The sequence below is a fragment of the Plectrocnemia conspersa genome, unplaced genomic scaffold (assembly GCF_051122295.1).
Source record: "Plectrocnemia conspersa isolate PC_06_02 unplaced genomic scaffold, ASM5112229v1 ptg000008l, whole genome shotgun sequence".
NCBI lineage: Eukaryota > Metazoa > Arthropoda > Insecta > Trichoptera > Polycentropodidae > Plectrocnemia > Plectrocnemia conspersa.
Genome location: NW_028277172.1, coordinates 12,923,806 through 12,941,983, shown reverse-complemented (window position 1 = coordinate 12,941,983; position 18,178 = coordinate 12,923,806). Strand labels below are relative to the sequence as shown.

General features: G+C 34.3%; 1 protein-coding gene across 2 annotated transcripts; it reads left to right on the top strand.

Moving 5' to 3' along the window:
• The first annotated feature begins 889 nt into the window (after nucleotides 1-889).
• LOC148233029 (proteasome activator complex subunit 4-like) lies at nucleotides 890-17,917 on the top strand. 2 transcript variants are annotated; one of them, XM_088189096.1, is made up of 22 exons: nucleotides 890-1,188; nucleotides 6,142-6,282; nucleotides 6,711-6,827; nucleotides 6,970-7,104; nucleotides 7,224-7,268; nucleotides 7,332-7,545; nucleotides 8,284-8,437; nucleotides 8,504-8,681; nucleotides 8,750-10,165; nucleotides 10,479-10,656; nucleotides 10,735-10,989; nucleotides 11,781-12,037; nucleotides 12,329-12,828; nucleotides 12,895-13,022; nucleotides 13,099-13,519; nucleotides 13,891-14,140; nucleotides 14,210-14,365; nucleotides 14,438-14,883; nucleotides 14,950-15,155; nucleotides 16,012-16,239; nucleotides 16,312-16,503; nucleotides 16,969-17,917. In XM_088189096.1, the coding sequence occupies exons 1-22, from the start codon at nucleotides 959-961 to the stop codon at nucleotides 17,101-17,103; spliced, it is 5,982 nt and encodes a 1,993-aa protein (XP_088045222.1). In that variant the 5' UTR covers nucleotides 890-958; the 3' UTR covers nucleotides 17,104-17,917. The 2 variants fall into 2 exon arrangements, with proteins under 2 accessions (XP_088045222.1, XP_088045223.1); XM_088189097.1 differs by lacking the exon at nucleotides 6,970-7,104.
• The last annotated feature ends 261 nt before the right edge of the window (nucleotides 17,918-18,178 follow it).

Here is an 18,178-nt window from a genome sequence, read left to right as displayed (position 1 = left end):
GCAATATGCATATAATATGTGAAGGGTATGTGGCATAATTGGGAAGTGAAGCAAAAGGGACCGCCTGTTCCGGAAAGTTAAAGATTTTTACGAAGGTCAGATTTTGTTGTAAAAAAATGTATGCGGGGGGAGGGGAAATTTTAAGGATCACCCCGGGCGGCACATATCCAAGCTACGGCACTGTTCTAGTCTCTTGAAATTTTTTTACAACACGTTGCGAATTATTCGCTCAATAGGACGATGAAATTGACCATAATTCTCCTGCAAATATCGATACATGGTTCGTACAGAATTGTTATTTCCGTAACACTATTGAGCAATTTTTACGCGTTGAGCGATCCATTTCGTAAATGTGTTGTTACAAACTTACATTTGACACTGAACACACGTGATTATTGACAGATGTCTGATTAACAGTGCTGCCAACATAGGAAACTCGAATTGGATCACTCTGTACAATTTATTTGCTGTCTCCCTTTCGTTATTTCGTGTTTTTATTACTTAGACCTGATGCATATTTAGGGTTCCACGGAATATGAGTTGGCAATATAAAAATTGGGTAACCTAAATTCTAGAGCTCTTTTATTCACGGACCCTGTGTTTGTACCCCTGTTGCGCCAGCCTTGAATTTTGTTACACTGTTTTCAAGCAGTCAATGTGTGACGTCATATTTCTGAAAGTACATATATATTTTTTTAATAAAGTAGTCTTAATACCTTAAAGGATGTCCATATATAATTGAGACATAATCGAATTAAAAATGAATAAAGACATTGTTATTTCGTTCATAGACAAGAAATAATCGATCAGCTGTCGCCGGCACGCGTCCGCAAAAGGGTTATCGTTAGATATTTTTTCGCTCGGAGCAGTGTTGCCAACACTGCGTGATGACAGTTGGTCGCGCAAGTGGCGCGATGACGGTTGCGTTTTCTCTGCGCTGAACTTCGTCCGCGGCATCATGACTGCGACGAGTGACAAGATGGAAGACCAAGTGCGAATGGAACGCGCCAAGCGCCTCGGCTACGGGCCACAAAAGGAGCTCATCTACAACTCCTGGCTGCCGTACGCGGATCAGCTGGATGACGAATCCGAGAAGCTGCTGCAGCAGATCAGAACCAACTTTGCCAAGGCTGTGATGCTCAAGGAGCTCAAGCCGGGTTGCGCCATCTGGTCCGCGAGGCTCATCAAGTATGACTCACTACATATATTCCAATTGATCTCATAATAGGCAACATTCAAAATGTGCAAATTCATCCCCATATGACTAATACGATCCCTAGTTCCTTATAATAAACACGATTTAACAAGTCTCGTTTCAAATAAGATTGGCATATGGTTCAACATATGGTCTTAGTCTATTTGTGTTCTGGATCTATATAAAACTAGACATATGATTCATATAAATGTGCAGCACACGTCTTGTTTCAAATGGTTAGCTTTTAAGATTTACATATATTTCAACACAAAGAGACAAAGGTACACACTTCTACTACTTACTATATAAAACCTGGCTTCTGGCTTATTTCATTGTTGTTAACATTCTTGTAAATTGGCAACACAAAGTTTAAGCTTGCACCAAATTCTTATAACATTTATTTTTTGATTTACTACCACTGACACACCAAAATCCAAAAATTATATCTGTGATAAGCAGCTTGCAGCTTAATCCCTCGCCGATTAATCCTGAGTATCGACTAATATCCGAACCTTGACTTGGGAATGCAGAGGGCATATTGATACGCCAGCAACGTCAACACAATTTCCGATCGGGTTCAATTCCGAATTTCGGAAGTCATAGCTGGATCAGGGTTGACGTTGTGGGGGTTCTTCTTGAAACTCGTGCACTTAATTACTTTAACTACGACAATAAAAAGGATGAATGTGACAAAAGAGTGTAACTAAATAAACCATACAAAAGCCCTTGATATGTCCAGGAAAAAAGAGTAATTACCATCTGATACATAGAAAGAATATTTCTTTGTTGCGTAACAATTGCGGAAACAAAACCATCAAAAGACTAAAAGTACCATTAACCCTTTGCACAATTCGACCTCCAAATATGTCCATCAAGCAAATGTCACTCTCTAGAGGCGTGGACATATTTCGTTGGTCGAATAAGCGAGTGCAACAGTTGACTGGATGGTCGCTGCATAGTTGTGATTTGTCAGCGAGCTTTGCAACCCTTGATACTTAAAGCTGGTCCCCAATGAGGAGAAGGCATATGGTCTGAGACGAAAGAGGAAAGGAACGGACATCCGACTACACCGTCGCTGCCACAATTACAGGACCTACGAAGACCATCTACTGAACATCATTCTTCTGCCACCTTCACCACTGCTTGGAGAGAAATGATACTCGCCCACTATAGTTTGTCGCAATATATGTAATATTCTACAATAAATTATTACTAGTTTCCAACAGCGTATTTCTGGCTGTGAAGTCACACCCCTTAGGGTTAGAAACCTTAAAACGCGAAGAGGAAAGTGGCTGCTTTCTCGGTCTTTTCTGGATGGTCGGTGTTGTTCCACTTAGTTTCGAATTCGAATGAACTCTTGTGTCCAAGTTATAGTTAAAGTTAGAACAGGTTGCGATATGGCAACCTAACATCTTGTTATTTCAAATCCTTCGTTGATATATACAATAGCACTTGCAGAAGGTCTCGAAATGCCATTGTAATGACAATGATAAAATGCTCAATGCCGCTTGTCGGACAAAAGCCTTACAGATTGTTGGCTTATCATAAAAATAGATTTGGTTTATGGCGCTTTTAACACATAAGAAGCTTTCGTTCTCACGGTCAGAATAGGTTCGCAACTGCCAGTGGTCTAGCAAAGAACCCCACACTATTAATATGAAAAAGTGTCATCTTTGTTTGTTACCATCATTAAAGTATTACCACAGGGTGATCTAATTCGAGTTTCCTGCCAGCTGTCAATAATTACGCATGTTCAAAGTGTCAAATGTTAGTTTGCAACATTTTGAACATTTTCTTTGTTGCGAAACGGTCACTGACATAATAAATCATCGGATCCATAACATTCCCGAAAATGCAAAACGACCATGGACGAGCAAACATCGCTTTCTAAAGGCGTGGACCTATTTCGCCGTTCTTAGAAGCGAATGCAGCGTTTTGCGAAGGTTGGATGATCGCTGCATAATTGCGATTGATCAGTAAGCCTTGCAGCCCTGGATATTTAAGCCCGGAGTCCGATGAGGAGAAGGCAGTCACAAAGTCACCAGCAGCCACTCGAAAAGACCAGCAGATTCACCCCGCCTGGCAGACACGCCCTTACCGATACGACCGGAGACTCCTGAACAAGATCATCGCAGCAAGAGGAACTGCCTCCTGACACTCGCTGCAAGAACTCTGAGAATTGTCTATGGACATCATCCCTGCGCCAGCTTCACTACCATTTGCAGAAAATGTCTCGCTATTAATCATCCGTCGCAATATATGTAAATATTATAATAAAAATTCTAACTAGATTTCACCCTGAGTCTCATTGGATACGGATTTACACCTCTAGGGTTCTCATCTCCAACCCTAAAAAATATTTATTTCACAGATTGGGCATTGGAGCAGCAGAAAGTTGATGTTGATTTTTCAAAAAAATCTTTTTCTCTGATGAGACACATTTCCACCCCTCTGGGTATGTTAATAAGCAAAAATACCACGTATGGGGCAAGGAAAATCTTCATGTGATTCACGAGAGACCATTACATGTCCAAAGTGTGCATTCTGGTCAGGCGGCGTTATTGGGACTGTAACAGTCGATGGTGAGCGCTATAGGTGCATGATAACCGATTATTTTGGACAAGAAATCGAAGATATTGATGTGGAGATATGAAGTTTCGACAAGGCGGCGCAACTTGCCATACATTGGGTGCAATGTTGGATGTTTCACGTGAAGAGTTTCGCATTATTTCATGTTTTGGTGACTGGCCACCAAGATCATGCGACTTAATGCATTAGGTTTTTATTTTTATTTATTGCATAAGCCTTGAAAGCATTGTTACTGGTGATGAAATCTGGTTCTCAATTACCGGCTGGGAACTAAGAGAGCCAAAACTTATGAGACATTTTGCACACAATCTTTTGTTAGAAAGGTTGTGTTGACTCTTTTGGGATCATTGAGGAATAATTTTGTTACTAGTACAAATCTTTAACTCTCAACTTTTATTGAATTTTTATTAGAGGTCAAAAGTAATTGCCTTTTTATTTTTCGTCAGAAGCCAAACAATGTATTGTTTTTCAGTTATATTGTATTCTAAAAATAAAAAAATCCATATTTACTCTGAGCAGGTTTGATATTGATTTGTCTGGCTGAGCTAAACAACTATTCAATGGCGTGTTATTTAACTGCAACCAGTTGTGGTAGTGTATGGGCTAAAATTCCAATAAGCATAATACATCAACGTTCTTTTAAATAAGAAAACCCTTATTTAGTTAAGCTAAGGAGTTGTAGAGCTATCACAATAACACCATAAACTTGAATCAAATCCTTGAATAGTCTGAGGAATGGAGCTGATGTTAATGCGAAGATATTCTTTTTGTTGTAGTATCCATTTTCATAAGCAGAAAGTCACACATTTCGTTTTTACTTTCTTGAATAATATTTGCTCTTAAATTGTGGATCAAGTTTTGTTTTTAACATCATTTAAAATGTAAATTATGTGTTTTACTAAATTCTTCTTTCGAGTATTTGCTGGTTATATCACACCTCTCTAAATGCTGTAGATTTATAGCGCTCTTTTATTCAGGCAAAGGTTATAGCATGATGTAAGAAAAATTTCATCCCAATTTTGTATTATGATTAGGATTTCACTTTCGCTTCTAGTTGTAGTGGGTTTTGAATATTTTATAATTTTAACTGTAATTTTTCTGATTACCTTGGTATTAAGAGACCTAAACCACTTCATTAGATAGTATATTTTGACATTATCATAATAAGATATTGTATGATTCGTATCAATTTAATAATGACTTATGATTCAGCACTTATAGCACATTTCCTATTTGTATTTTGAATATACACTACTAGTCAAAAGTTTAAGATCAAAACCTGCAACCATGTTCATAGTCACGAATCCACCTTTATTTATTTTAACTATTAAAAATATTGTTACCCAATTGAAGAATAGAAAATGTATTTGCCATAATAATATTATGCCCTTTCTTATTCTGCACAGAGGGTCGTAAATGGTACAAGCGTGACTAATCTGGTCCAGTTGTGTAGCAGAAAGAAATATGCGATGGGAGCATTTAACAAGTCTCATATTTTTTTCTATGCACATGTATTTACGTTCTTTTACAACTATACAAATCACAATCTGAAAAATTTTTGTTCTTTTTTTCATTTAGTTTGTCTTATTGAACTTATGACTTATTATTATATAGAAGATTTAGAAATAGATGACAAATATAACAAACTCAACTTGAAATATCAACCAAAATTTAAATCACAGGTGTCCATGTATAATTTATTTAAGCTCTATGGTCAATGGTAGTCTAAATTTTTATGTATTCTAATTTTACTTAAGATGGTAAAGTTTAAATTTTACATACCATTGAGTAAGTCACTCTATTAATTTAAATGCTTATTTTGTCAATTAATTTCCATATACTACTTCCTCCTTATTTCCTTGTTATATTAGCCGACTAATTAATTTGGATATGTGCCATCTTCAACTTCAAAAGAAAGGTTGAGCTTTAAGATAAATTGTAGAAAGGAAATGCCAATGTATCATATTTATTATAAACATACATGGAAATATTAATCAAATTAAAAAATGTATATTTACAAAATCAGTATGGAATTTCTTCAAAGATCATACATTCCTTGTGTTTTATTCACTTTGAAAATCTATATTAGTTTTGGAATCATGCCATTGAACTTCCGCACAAAGAGATATTTGCCTTTATGAAGTCGTTTTATGTTCGAATTAGATTTTTTTATATCAAGAGTTGGTGTCGCGAATTTATGATGTTGCTGATATATCAATTTATCGTGATTCTAAATGATTGGTTATCTAGCAATTCTATCTTCGAAAAACATTTACATGCTGAATCAGCAGACTATACTGATAATGTTTTTGTGTTTTTCTGTTAAATTTTATTAATCATCATTATTTTTATTTCAGATACATAAAGCTATATGGGTTGAAGTTTTCAAAGGAGTACCATATTGAATTGATACAATTAGTTTATGAATTGATCATCATACCAGACATTGAACCCACAATGTTGCACAAATTTTGCACGTTGTTAATATTGTTAACAAAGTAAGTATTTTATTGATGATGATGCATATGAAATGTCGCATTTTTAAAATATTTTTCCTTTCGGTGCCGTATATTAGTGACTCGGTTCATAAGAGTAAAGGTATTAGGAAGTAGAAATTTACATAATAGCATAAATGACTATGTAATTCTCAGTGGTGATAATTGAACTGAAGAACATCATACAGTTATCTTGTTGTAATGTCTCCCAACAGTTATCATCGAACATTCAAAATATGTTCTACTGTTTCAACACGATATTGCAATGGCTCACACAATAGCTTTTTTGTTTGTTACAGTTTTCTAATTTCAATAAAACTTCTATCGAAGAAAAATGTAGTTAATGTTACTGCATTAATAAAATCAGTTATAATGTGACATTTCATATTTATTTGTTGTATATATATTTAAGATTGAAAATTTCCCCTTAGGTCAGAATATTTGATATCGCCATCTGAACTCAACCTACCATGGAGACCATTGTACGAAACTGGACGAAATGTGTTTTCAAAGAGTTCGGCCACCCTTGGAATATACCACTACATTTCGTAAGTTCATCGCATACTCATAAACTGCATCCATAATTGCATGAATAAATCAAATTTCTTTTGAAAAAACTGGAAATTTGCATATTTTTCTTTGGGGTTAAATTCAATTCAATTCTGTACAAGAATTATTAAACTTGTGTAGGCGGAATCGCGACGAGGATGACGGTGATGCCAAATTCAAGGTCAAAATTAGGACTACATCAGAAATCCGACGGATGGTGTCGTTTTTAATAAAGATGACTCTTCCAATCGCTGATACCTTTGTGGCTTTTAACGAGTAATACATATTTTGATGGTCTTTAGGGGCATTGGTATTATAATGCTTAGAACAGGGGAGGTGCCGGGTTTAACGATAGTGATATTGTTTGTTATACTAAATTGTTTTTATGCATTTAGGTCTCTAGAGTCGACGTTCGGAGTGATGGTCCAACACTTAAAGACGTAAGTGTTCATTAATTATCATCTAATCATTTTATCGATAACTAATTTGTTGTTACTTTATAGATATTTTCCTCCATCGGCGACGCGAGAAATTTTAGATGACTTATTACCCAGATTCCTGCCATGGCACAATACGAACCAAAATGTGATTCAAGATTTGGTGCTCTACTTGCCTACCAATGTTTTAGACGAACAAAGGAAATGCACTATCGATCTTTGGTTGGATAAATTTATTACTTTGTACCAAGTTTGTCATAATGGAACGACTTGGGAGAATGTGAGTATTATCTTAATCCACTTGCAGGTGGTTGTATTTTTTTGATTATTGTTCAAACTGTCATATGAAGTATTATATAAAATTACTACCCTTACACGAATTCATGTAACAATAGGTTTTGTAGTACCTATCAATGGAATGAATGTTTCTATTATATGAAAAAAATATTACGACTTTACTTTTTCCCATGAATAGAGGTCAAAGCATCTTTTTGTACACAAACAGAGATCGTAAAATGCCACCATAATGATAGTAAAGTAAGTCGCTTCTTTAAATAGTAATGCTTTACAACAGAGGACAGAATCGTTGTAGTAAATACAAAAAAAGACCACTGTGATTTTTTACTGTGAGCATGTGAGTGTACGCATGTGGCGTACCAAAGACTAATTCTTGCCCCACACATACTTGTTATTACAAGATAGCAAAGTGTTTACTTTATTGTAAACACTTTGCTATTTTGCAATCTTATATTCTCTTGATACTAATTTCATGCAGCTCTAGGAGCGAGCGTCACCTCTTATCTCGCTGTTCCTGGAATTTTGTTTTTCATATCATTAAACAATACAATAAAAAAATGTGGATGAGATGAATTATTTTATTATTAACGAGATGAATTTCTCACTATTTAAAGAAATAAAGTAGTACACAATATTGATTATATAGTTTGAAAAATAAAAAATATGTTATGAAATTAATGAAATTTTAAAATAGATGATTATGTGATACAATTTTTTTTAGGATATGATGATATTATTATCTAATGTTGCCAATTCTAACATTGGCTACATCGACTGGGAACCGTATTTGCCGATAATGTTTACAAAATTTTTGAGATCCTTAAACTTACCAGTTAATTATAAACAAACACAAAATTATAGACAGCATAGCATTGGTAAGATTTACTTTAATTCTCAATCTTACGTTATTATGAAAACATACTCAACATATTAAATTATAGATACAGGTGCCATGACCACTTGGATTGTATCGGTTTTGGGACCAAAAAGCTCAGCACAAAAGTACCTAAATAACTTTATCACTACAATATCTACGTATATACATGTAGCCAACCAAGGAAAGTGGGCCAATAAGCTTCGAGAATTGCTCAAAAAGTTTGCCACTAACTTTGTAGCTAGGTAATATTCAGGAAATATGATGATTATAAATTATGAATATTATGGACTATTAAAATTTACATTTTTAGGGTCCGAGAAGAACGTTATACTAAAAAATCATGGGAAATTAAAACGCCTGATTCTCACAAATTGACTGAAGAAGACATCACAAAGTTTGTAGAATGCCTGATGGAAATCGCGATGACAGGGATGTTCTGTCGTTCCAGTGAAATTTTAGTAGTATTGCAAAATTTGGCACTGTTGAGACCGTCGTTGGTCATCACTCCGATCATTGAAAAGTTGTGGAGCACCTTAGATTCACTGACCGAGCCGCACAAAATGACCAGTGCTATGCAGGGTGTCATAGCCGTGGCTAGACCTTTAGCGTCCGGGTTCAGTAATGGATTTCCGGAAGGTCCCACTCATATTATACCAATGTTGTTTTCATGCCTGCCAGGCTTGGATCCCAACGATTTCAAGAAGATGGCAGTATCACAGGCTTTCATTTCAGTGTTTGCCAATCTGATACCGATGGTAGATTGTAGTGGAGCGTCTGAATATTATGATGATTTGACTGAAGAAGAGCTCGCAGTATGTGAAGCTACTAGCCAATTCGAAGATTTTACACTTCAATATATTGAAAGGCTGTTCATTTTGATCGATGCTCGTAGTATGGAGCATACCAGAATGGAAACGAAAGACGATTTGAATAGAAACAAGGAGGAAATTGGGAGTGAACATGCTTTGATGATGTCGTCGATAGCTGTATTATCACAAGTTCCTACAAAAACCTTTAAGTTGGTATTGAAAAAGTTGTATAATTTTATCACTGAACGTATTTTGGAGACGAAAGTCTCTGGCGTAATGGCGGCTTCGATGTGTAAAACGTTTTCCAAAGTAAACGCAGCCGAAACCTTTAAATTGTTTATACCATATTTATGCGATTCTATCAATAAAATGATAAGCGATAATGAAGGCATTTTGAAAGAAGAGAATCTCGATAAGGAACTCTTGTATCATTTGTTGATTTTGTCTTATATAGTTGATAAGAATGGTGTAGAATTACTACCTTATATGAGTAAAATATATGATGTTATCGATAAAGGTCTCAATTTTACGTCCAAGGAAGGTTACAAATATATTTGCTACATGTTGAAGAATATAATCATAGGCATGTCTAACGTTCATCCAGAAAAATGTCACCGCAGCAGCAGTTGCGATTACGATGCACACGTAAAGGACTTCTTAGCTATACGAGAATGGGGCAAATCGGGTGATATATGGAAGTGCGACTTGAAGTGGCATGTGCCTACTAACGTTGAAATTGAATGTGTTCAACAAATAATGAATAAATATTTACCACCGGAGCTGGATAAATTAAACAAGTACATATCGGACGAGTTGGTTATGACTAGGGAAGAGTTAAATAAATGCTTGACTATTGTCAATACTTTGATGATGGCAAATTCGCTCATGCCTCCATCAGAAAATACTCCAATTAAATTGTAAGTAATAATTTTTAATTTGATCAATTTATGTGAAGAGTTAAAAATATTCACGGGCTGAAAGTGAAGTGTAAATTAAATAAACAAATTTTATATATTTTTTTTTTTTTTTTTCTTTTTGAGATTTCTACGTGGGAAATTAATTTTGCAAATAATCTGAATTAGAATCACAATTTTGTTAATCATCATGTTTTTAACTGTATTAGCTCAAACTGGCTAATTAAATTTGTTAGCACTCTTCTACTATTGACTTCACCTAACTACTCAATTTAAGTTTTTCGGCTTCAATTTTAATAATAATTTTATATTATAGAGTCAATTCGAGCGTTCAATGGGAGAGCTTTGACATAATTTGTGGCACAACTGAGACAATACACATGCCAGATGGAGGTAACATACGACAAGCTGTATCCAAAACAATGCACGCATTACAAGCCAAATTGCTGAGTTCCAACGAAGACGACACAAAGAGTTTATGTAAAATAATTGCGGTAAGATAATTTTTATTTGCATCTGTGAAGTTCTATTAAAATATAATGTGTGTATAATTTAACGACTTTGTTATTAAGATTTGGGAAATGCTCGTAGCGAAGAACAACTCTAATCACGCAATATACGACAAGCAATGGAAGCTGCTTAACCTCGTGAAACGTTCGCTAGAAAATAAATTATTGGGACGTATGAGTCATCATAAAATCATGTTGGTAGAGCGGGCGTTGCTGCAGCACGAGTTTAGGACTCAAGCCATATCTGGACCATTGTCCGTTTCGCAAGCAAAGAGCATGATGGCTTTGTTGACTTTGGCGACAAGTCGTTATAGTGAGGTATTCAATAATATTAAATATTAGGTTGTACCATATGAAATTTCCAAATTTGTAGGTAATCAAAATTAGCTCCACTCACTTCTGAGGTCTTATTCTATCCCAACTTGAATTCATATAAAAAAAGACTCAATTTATTAGTTGATACCCTACGGTTTAGGGCTCAAAAAACAAATACACAATGACAAAAATAACTTCTTATTTAACCCTTTGATCGCGGATGACACCTATAGAAGTCATCAAGAAAATCGCCAGTATGCATTAGACACCTAAAAGTGTCATGAATCTTTGGGCCTTGTAATATATATTATTTTTGTATAATTAAAAGTTGAAAAACACTTTAATTTATTGAAATAATATTTAAATAACATATGGCATAAATAGATGCCCCCCACATGTTAGGAAATTTCGATATGGCATGCAAAAATATCAGCTGCGGTGAAAGGGTTAAAGATGATTAAAGAGCACAATATGTTTGTGAATAATAAATAACCGAAGGGGTTGAATACTTTCTTAATCGCGATCGATTTTAAACTGACTGAAAATCGACAAGTTCATATGGTAAAATGTAATATTTGCCATATAAAGATAAAAAAATGTATTTCCTCCTCGTGTTCTGTCATTGTTAAGAATTGTGATCCACATTCGTCATATTATGGCCAAAGCTGTATAAATATATATTTGAATCAGAACATTTTTCTCACATAGCTGAAGGCTCATTATCTCTATACCAGATTAATTTGTTTTATATTTTTGGCTAATATTTTTTGTGAGATTTTATTTATCGCTTACAGGTGAGATCTTGTGCTCAAGCTCGATTAAATTGGATAGTAGCCAATTATGCATATTCATTCGAAGTGATTTTGCCGACGTTGGTTGAGTATATGAAATCTGACCCAGAGACGGAGCACGAGCGATTAAAAGGCACATTATTTTGCCTGCTAGGACCAAAGCAGACACCGATTGTTGCTAAACAAGAATGGAGTATTGTTAGCGTATTATGGCCAGCGATCATAAATTCGTCTCCGAGTGAAAAACCTAGCGTTATTAGGTAAGCTATGATTTTTTATGGTACTATGTTACTCAGTTATGATTTTGACCTACTGTCACGCCATTGTTAGTGCTGTAGTTAAATTTGTTTGTAAAAGTTGTCTTTTATACTTCGGGTATTATTTTAGAGTGGCGTCATAAAACTATAAGGTTGCTTATCAATTAATTAGATAATAACTTTCATATATATAAAAGTTCAACATATTTAATTACTATTATGACTGCTTAATTCAAAGGAGCACTTTTATATATGAAAATCGATTATATATATTACGTGTGTGTATGCTTTTAGATTAATGGATTTGATTATTCGATCAATAATAATGAACTTCCCGACGATCACGATGAAGCTCAAATGGTCCGACGGCTGCATAGAGAAGGCGCGTTGTATGTTGACTGACGCCGATTTGGGAGATCCGGAATTTGTGGATCTGCTCGAGAAGCGGGAGGAAAACGTGGCCCTTCTGGAGAATGAAAACATAAATAATTACAAAAAGCTCTTGGATGTGCTCATCCAAGGCGCGAACTCAACGAAATTGAATTGGCGGCATTCCCTCATGTGCATAAGTCTGCTTCCAACTGTCGTACACATGGACTTTCCATACACTCCGGAGGCCGTAAAACTTGTACTTAACTGTCTCATACATGATTCTATATTGGTGAGAAAGATATCCGTCAAGACTTTGGTGTTCATCTTGAAGCAGCTAAAGAATTCTCATAAGAAGATCAAGCTAAACATGTTCGAAGTAAGCGGAGTATCTTCGTATGAGGAGAATCAAAAGTTGATTCCTGGTATTTATTTTAAAAAGTGAAATATTGGTGTATTATTGCATTTTATTTATATGATTATCGTTTTAGGTTTCAGGCCCGATAATCGATGGTTACAGTATGATTTTGATAGGATTCATACTATAGCAACGTGGGATGTTATTCCTTACACAAATAAAGAAAATTTTGGTTTCTATAATTGGCCAGAAACTATGATGGTGTTTTTTATTTTAAATTTCGATGACATCAGAGTTTATTAGATTATTATCAATAAATAAATTACTATCTTTACAGATGTATGCGCCAATGAAAGAGCAAGAAGAATATACTTTTTCAGTCGACAAATTTAATACAACTGAGAAGATTGTTTATGATTTTTTCATGTCGAAAGATAATGTCGACAAAATCATCAATTTCTATTCAATGGAAGACAAGAAAGGCAAAGACAAGTTTAACCTCTTCAGATTCATGATGTACAAGGGTCTCTTTGCGAAATATCTCGACGAGTTCCTGCCCTTGTTTCTCCCGCATTTAGAAACATTGGTGTCCGATAAGCAAGAATCGCTGCAAAGATGCGCTTCAGAGATTATTGCTGGATTGATTCGTGCCACGAAGCACTGGCCATATGCTAAGATGGATAATCTGAGGATCAAATTAACTCCGATACTGAAAGCAGTATTTGAGAACATGACGTCTGAATCATTTAATGATTGGGGTTAGTTCTTAATATTGTATTTATATCGCTGCAAAAATATTTTTGTTACAAAGATAAAATTTGTTCAAAAGTTTAGAACATTCCAAGCCTTCCAAATTTCTTGGAAGGCTCAGAAAACTGCTATATAGTTAAGCCTTTAAATCATCCATTTTGTTTTAAATTATGTTTTACTATCTTTGTGGGAAAAAGTGAAAAATTGTGGTCAATTTGTGTCACATTGAGTTGCTGTCCTTTTTTATTTCCGTGGCAAATGCAAAGCCAATTGGGTATTAAAGTCACTCGAAGATTTCACTTATCGCCAGATGGAGTGTTCTAATAGAACTCATTTTCCTCATCAATGAATCTTTATTACATGTTTCTTTTATCTATAGGTACTTGTATCGCAACTGGATTTGAAAACATGAATGTGTCGAGATTGAGCTGGGTATTGGACCTCCTAGAGGAGAGGATGGGCGAAGATGGAAGCTCGGCATGGGTGTGTGGTAGATTGTTTTTACTTCAAGCTGCTATAATACAGCATCCGTGGAAGCTAGCTTCACATTCGCAAGTTCTCTTAAATATATTCCAAAGCAAAGACATGTTGGCTCATCCGTATCAAATCGTCCGCGATAGAATAGCGAGGTAGGGAATCATCGAATGGTTTATATTTTTATTCAAATCGATAAAATGTTAATAAACGATACATTTCAGTGTATTATCTGGCCTGTTCGAAAAGGATATAGTTTTCCCGAATGGAACACAAGACGTCGCTCCGTCCATTGACAAATTGATAGAGGATATATCACCCCAGATGGAAATGCTATTCAAAGAAGGAATGAACGGTAAAAATTCATCAATCAACCACAGGTCGTCAATTTATGAAACGATTGAATAAATAAATTTGATGAAAAATATATTAATTTGTGATTATGGTTTTAGTTTGATGCCTGTATTGGGTTTTGTTGGCGAAGATAATTTTCCGAGTGATTCTGGTAACGAGTTAGTGGAACAGCCTGCAGCAATAATGGATAAATTGAAGTTTATCATTCAAGATTCGATAACGAAATGCGGACTTGAAAGCAACAATATCAGTATTACTGCTGTAAATAAGTTAATTCAAGAAGTTAAGAATGTTTATATAAACGATACTGGAAAAGAATTCGAGAACGGAATCAGCTCGCCGATTGAGAGCTTCATGAGCAATGCTAATATTCTGGATTCGAACACTGATGAAAATTTGCCGTTTATGGAACTGCTGGAAGAGAGGTTGTCATCAGCTTTGAAGATATCTGAGTTGGACATTAATAATATAATCGCTCTGAAATCTTCTGATAGTGCTAAAGAAGATACACAGAACGACATCAATACCAGATTGTTCAAGACAGGTGATAAAATTTATTATTGTGTTGATATTAGAATGATATTTTAACTTTGATTGTTTTCTGTTTCAGTGTTGAAATCGATAACTGCATCCATAGCTAGATGTCCTACTGGAATCAAAAACTGCTATTACGTATTACTTCCTTCGGCTTGCACATTGGGCTCAAGGAAAGGCGATGATGAACTCTATCAGTTGTGTTCGGCATTCTTGTCTTCGTTAGCTGATTCTTTGCACAATTTAGAATCGTTAGAACATGCTTTGAATTCTATAGAGAAAGTAAATATTTCTGTTTTTAATTTATACTAACACATTCAGAAATGACAACATTTAAATCGAAATTCACATGTTTATTTGCCCTTGAATCTTTTCTTTTTATATTTGGCCATTTGAAATAAGTCATTCGGTGTTTGAATTGTAAGGTGGCCAAATTTATAAAACTCATGATGTCATAATAGCAGTAATTTTTGGATTATTTTTATAAGCATTCTAACCTTATGATGAACATGTACTTTGATAGCAGAAGTAATTTTCTTAGAAAGATTTCCAGTTCTTTAGACAGCTTAAATTTTATTGCAGCAGAGTAAGCGTTTTGAATATTTATTTTCATTAAATTTTGTTGAAAGTAAATTTGGAAATATCTCTTCTGAAGATTTCTGTTAAAGATGTATTCGCGATAGTTTTATGAATTTTGTGGATAGTCTATATATTTCATATAGCTCCTTGTTATGCAGTATATGCTACTCTTCGCCATCAAACACTTTATTCTCTAAATCTTTCTTTCCAAGGTGTAGAGTATTGTCAAAGACCAACATTCAGATTCAAACGTGAGCATGAATTGGGTAATCATGACTTCGGAAAGAGACATTTATCTGTTAGCAAGGCTTCTACAGACTTTTAGGCTTGTATCATTATCCAACAAATTGAGAGTTTTTAGTGTATATGCAGTTTGTATTATGGTGCCAGTCATTTATATTTAAAAAATATAGATTACTAATAATATTCTTTTCTCAATAATTGGAATGTTCATTTATGATGAAAATCACATTAAACTTTTAGTTTGAATTTCGCCATTTTACCCTTTCGACTCTTGAACTTACTTCATCGTTACTCATCACACCTATTTAATTTCCAGATATTTAAAAATTTATCATGGTGCTCCCGAATCTGCTGCGTCAGCTTCATGCAGTCGTTGATCTTCCATAATATGCCTTTAATGCTGGATGGGCCTTTAATTTCAAGAGTGAAGAGTTTAACGTTAGATATAATGACTGATGCCTATCCGGAAGTTCGCGAGGCCGCTGCCAGTATGCTCTCAGGCATGTTACACACTGGCATACTTTCAGACATTCCTCAATTATTGGTAAGTAACTAAAATATTCACATTTGTCAGACAAAGATGTAATGTTAATACTTACATAATTTTATTTTTTAGAAACATTTTAAGAAGCTATGCAAAGAAAAGCTAATCAAGGGACCGAAGTATAGCGAATCTCTCGCTTTAAAACATTGTGGAGTGTTGGGGTTGTGTGCATTTGTGGCTGCTTATCCGTACACAGTGCCTCCTTATCTGTCTGATGTATTTTCTGTTCTTGGAGCACATTTGAATGATCCATTGCCCATTCCAGTAAGTATATGTGTAGATGTAGGTTCATAAGTATCTAGTCTTTTTAACACTTAATTTGCGTGTGCCGAAAAATTCCATATTTTTTCGGCCTATGGGTTTTCTGAGGAGCCTGAAATTTTCGGTTTTCTTATGTGTCCCAGAATATTTCCTGACAAAACTGAAATTTTTATTAGTGACACCTGTATGTTCTATAAAAATATTTAATTAAAAAAATCTATAAATGTTGCACATCTTTTTATTAACAAATACTTTGCAGACACAAAAAATATGTAAACTAATGGCGCTACAAAGATTTTATCAAAACACTTAAATTCTTATACGTATGTGCAAAAAATCGTCCGCTTTTGCGTAATAGTGCTCTTGCGCAATCTGCTCGCAGATAAAGTGTTAAATTGCAAATTATTTCAAGATATTATAAGTTTAGTCCTGTGTTACTTTTTGATTTTTATTTATGCTTTTTTATAGGCAACGATTCGTAAGACTCTCAACGATTTCAAGCGAACTCATCACGATGATTGGCAATCTCATCAGTTGAAGTTCACCGAAGAAGAATTAGCGTTGTTGACCGATCTGACTGTTCCGCCGTCTTACTATGCCTAGATTTTGACCTTTTAAGTTTTTTTTACTGAATTTGTAGGCAAATTTTGTACTTTGTATTTTCAACGTATTAAAATTTAGAGTCGATTATCTTATGTCATTGGTGGCAGTTGATGTGATAGTATCATATTGGCCTCCATTATGGTGCTTTATTATTATTTAACTGAAAGAATGGGATAGACGGGGTTCATAATTATTTATTTTTTTAACTACATTTTATTTATATTACATACACATTTGTAGTATGTAAGTTTAATTAATTAAAGTTAAGGCTGTTTAATGGGAAAGCAAGTCTTAAATGTAATATTTAACATTATTTTAGGATTATATTTTCATAGAATAAAGAATGGTATGATTCTGTGATTGTCTTAATGTTACAGTAATTTTATTAAATTCATCGAAGAATAATAATTTTTTAATGTTTTATTTTATTATACGTAAAAATTTGCTTTTGTATATTTTTTTCTAAATTGTTAATTTTTTTTTAGTTTATTATATTTTTTAAAAGTCTTTAGCTAACGTTAATTTTTAAAATTATGTATAAATTCTGGTCAATGTGCAAAAAGACGCATATCAATGACAAGAACGAATGTCCTAAGTTACATGACATTTTATTTTTATTGTATCAGACGCATATGTTTCGTTAATTTTTTAACATCTTTGCTGACACTTGTTTGCATCAATGCAAGCTATGGTGATTGTTTCTTGCATCAGGGCTCGGTTATATGGTGATGGTTGTAGCAGATTATTTTCATGATAGTTACAATACGGTTTTACTGTATATGAATGGTTTGAATAAAAATACATTTTTTTTAAACGTGTTTTATATATTTTTAAATCAATTCAACACACAATTGCTTGAGTATATATATTTATGAATTGTATATATTCCAAGACTTGCTTTAAAACATAAATGAAAATTTCTGCAAAAATTAAATACATATATAAACATAGATTGTTAAATGTTTTGTTATAATGAGTTTTACTTACAATTGGATTAGCTTTATATAGACACTTTACAAAATCGAGCGATGCTTGAGCGTAATCCTCGCCTTTAATGTGAAGGCATCCTTTACCC